Source organism: Penaeus chinensis, chromosome 37 (assembly GCF_019202785.1).
Source record: "Penaeus chinensis breed Huanghai No. 1 chromosome 37, ASM1920278v2, whole genome shotgun sequence".
NCBI lineage: Eukaryota > Metazoa > Arthropoda > Malacostraca > Decapoda > Penaeidae > Penaeus > Penaeus chinensis.
In genome coordinates, this window is record NC_061855.1 from 21,804,811 (window position 1) to 21,807,310 (window position 2,500).

Genomic DNA, 2,500 nt, shown 5'->3' on the forward strand with positions numbered 1-2,500 from the left:
GTTTCGTGCAATACCAAATACAGCCAACAATCTTGATTTAGTAGTCTCAATAGTAGGGGAGGAAATGAAATATATCAGGGAAATTACAGGGTAAAACATTTATTTATAACATACAAATAAAGATTATAACTTAACTGCTTGAAATTGAGAAACAAAACTCTATGGAATTGCCTGTCACAACCAAAGTGTTTGGGCCAGATTTAAAATTCTGCTGTCAAAATTTATATTATATGGGACCCCGTGAATCTTGTTAGTACTGGTAATCTGTGGCACTGGTCTTTCTAACCAGAAATTTCAGATTTTCATATAGCATGGAATGCACAAAATGACTTTCTTTAATACTGTATAATGTCTTGACTAGCAGATGAAAATAACTTTATTCATAACTATTTTGGATTGAAATGAAACTTTAGTGTAGAGTATTACTTGATTTTTAATGTTCATAATGTAAACAGTGTTAATTATTCTCTCTCTCTCTCTCTCTCTCTCTCTCTCTCTCTCTCTCTCTCTCTCTCTCTCTCTCTCTCTCTCTCTCTCTCTCTCTCTCTCTCTCTCTCTCTCTCTTTCTCTCTTTTTCTTTCTCTCTCTTTTTCTTTCTCTCTCTCTTTCTCTCTTTTTCTTTCTCTCTTTTTCTTTCTCTCTCTCTCTCTCTCTCTCTCTCTCTCTCTCTCTCTCTCTCTCTCTCTCTCTCTCTCTCTCTCTCTCTCTCTCTCTCTCTCTCTCTCTCTCTCTCTCTCTCTCTCGCTCTCTCTCTCTCTCTCTCTCTCTCTCTCTCTCTCTCTCTCTCTCTCTCTCTCTCTCTCTCTCTCTCTCTCTCTCTCTCTCTCTCTCTCTCTCTCTCTCTCTCAAAGCAAGCAAGCTTATGAATTTTATGTCTTTAATGTGAATGATGTAAAAAGTTATTTACTAGTAATTCTGTTGATATTTGAATTTTTCCTTTCAGAAAGACAAAGACTCAGAACGTCTCTACAGATGGCGCCACTGTGCTGCTTCCCAGACACGTCTGAAGGCCCCAATTGTGGCATGTGAAATGGGTCGTCTGTACAACAAAGAAGAGGTCCTGACCAGGCTCTTAGACAGGTCAACAAATGCCAGCATGTCACACATTAAGGGCTTGAAGGATATCAAGGAGTTGAATCTGACACCAAACCCTGGCTTCAAGAAGGAAGGTGCAAACAAGGGTGATGCTTACACAGACCACCAGGCCGCAGAGAACATCTGCCCAGTCACTTCCCTCGAGATGAATGGCAAGTACCGCTTCTCCTTCATCTGGAGTTGTGGCTGTGTGCTTTCTGAGAGGGCGCTCAAGGAGGTCAAGTCTGAGGTTTGTCACAAGTGTGGCAAGCCATACAGCGAGGAGGATGTGGTGCCACTCAACCCTTCGGAGGAAGAGCAAGACGCGGTCAAGGCTTGCATGCTGTCCCGTCGTGTGGCTGCCAAGGCTGCCAAGAAGGCGAAGAAGGAGGCCAAGAGGTCAGCAGAAGGCGAGGAGGAAGAGGCAGCAAGCACCAGCAAGGGGAAGAAAGCTGCAAAGATCTCTGAAGGTTAGTGGAAGCATTTTTTTTTCTTGCTCCAGGTTATTTATTATGACCTTCCCTGAAAATTACTATTAGATTTGAGAGCTGGAAGGGGAATGGCCAATGCTTAAAGACCTCTTGGGAGTAATTATCTCTTAAATTTTCAACTTTCACCAAGGGCCTTTCATGTTTTGGAGAGCCTAATTTACATACCAGAAAATGTAGTTATTGTTTGCTATGGTATTCAAGTCATTGAATATTTGAGCATCAAGTCTGAAGTTACTCTTTGCATACCAGCAAAAATGTGGGGAAGATCTACAAACTCATAATGATATGAGTAGTTCAGCCTTGCTAAGAGGTAATTATTTGAAAGAAAAGGAAAGGGTTCTTGGGAGAAAGAGCAGACAATGGGATGTGATGGGTTATGGAGCTTATAATCGGAGGATTGGATGGAATAAGAAGCGATCCAGTCACCGAGAAAAAGGCCCACTGGAGTTGGAGGAGTTGTATGGATTGGGGGCAGGGCAGTTGGGCTTGAAGTACAATTAGATAACTTGATTGAGGGTCTCAGTCCTAAGGAATTATGAAATAGCATTGTGTTTTTGATAAAGAAAGTAGTTTTAGTAATATTTCTACTTTTCTTATTTATTTTATATTAATTAAGCATGTCATTTATATATAATGAGTTAATGTAATAATATTTCCACAGATGCAGGAGTGGGTACTTCTAAATCTAGTGTCCGGGTAAATGGTATGGCTTCATCTGTCCTGAGAGACAAGGATTTCGAGAAGGTGCGGTCCAATGGCTTCAGTGTAGCATCAGACCCAAAGGCTTCAGAAGTTTACAAATCACTCTTCGACACTCACAAGACAGCCCAAAAGAAGCAAAGTGCACATTGGGTTACATGCAATCCCCAGTACTTTTAAGCTGTTAAGAGTATTTATTCATGCAATATCAAGCAGTGTACAAAATCTCTCTGTAT

General features: G+C 41.0%; 1 protein-coding gene across 1 annotated transcript in view; it reads left to right on the forward strand.

The window, feature by feature from the left end:
* LOC125045672 (replication termination factor 2-like) overlaps window positions 1–2,500 on the forward strand; it is a 4,723-nt gene that overhangs the window by 1,917 nt on the left and 306 nt on the right. The window contains exons 2-3 of the mRNA XM_047643090.1: window positions 944–1,544; window positions 2,227–2,500. The exon at window positions 2,227–2,500 is cut by the window's right edge and continues 306 nt beyond it. Coding sequence (XP_047499046.1) covers window positions 944–1,544; window positions 2,227–2,444 — 819 coding nt within the window. The 3' untranslated portion in view covers window positions 2,445–2,500. The remainder of the gene's footprint in view (window positions 1–943; window positions 1,545–2,226) is intronic.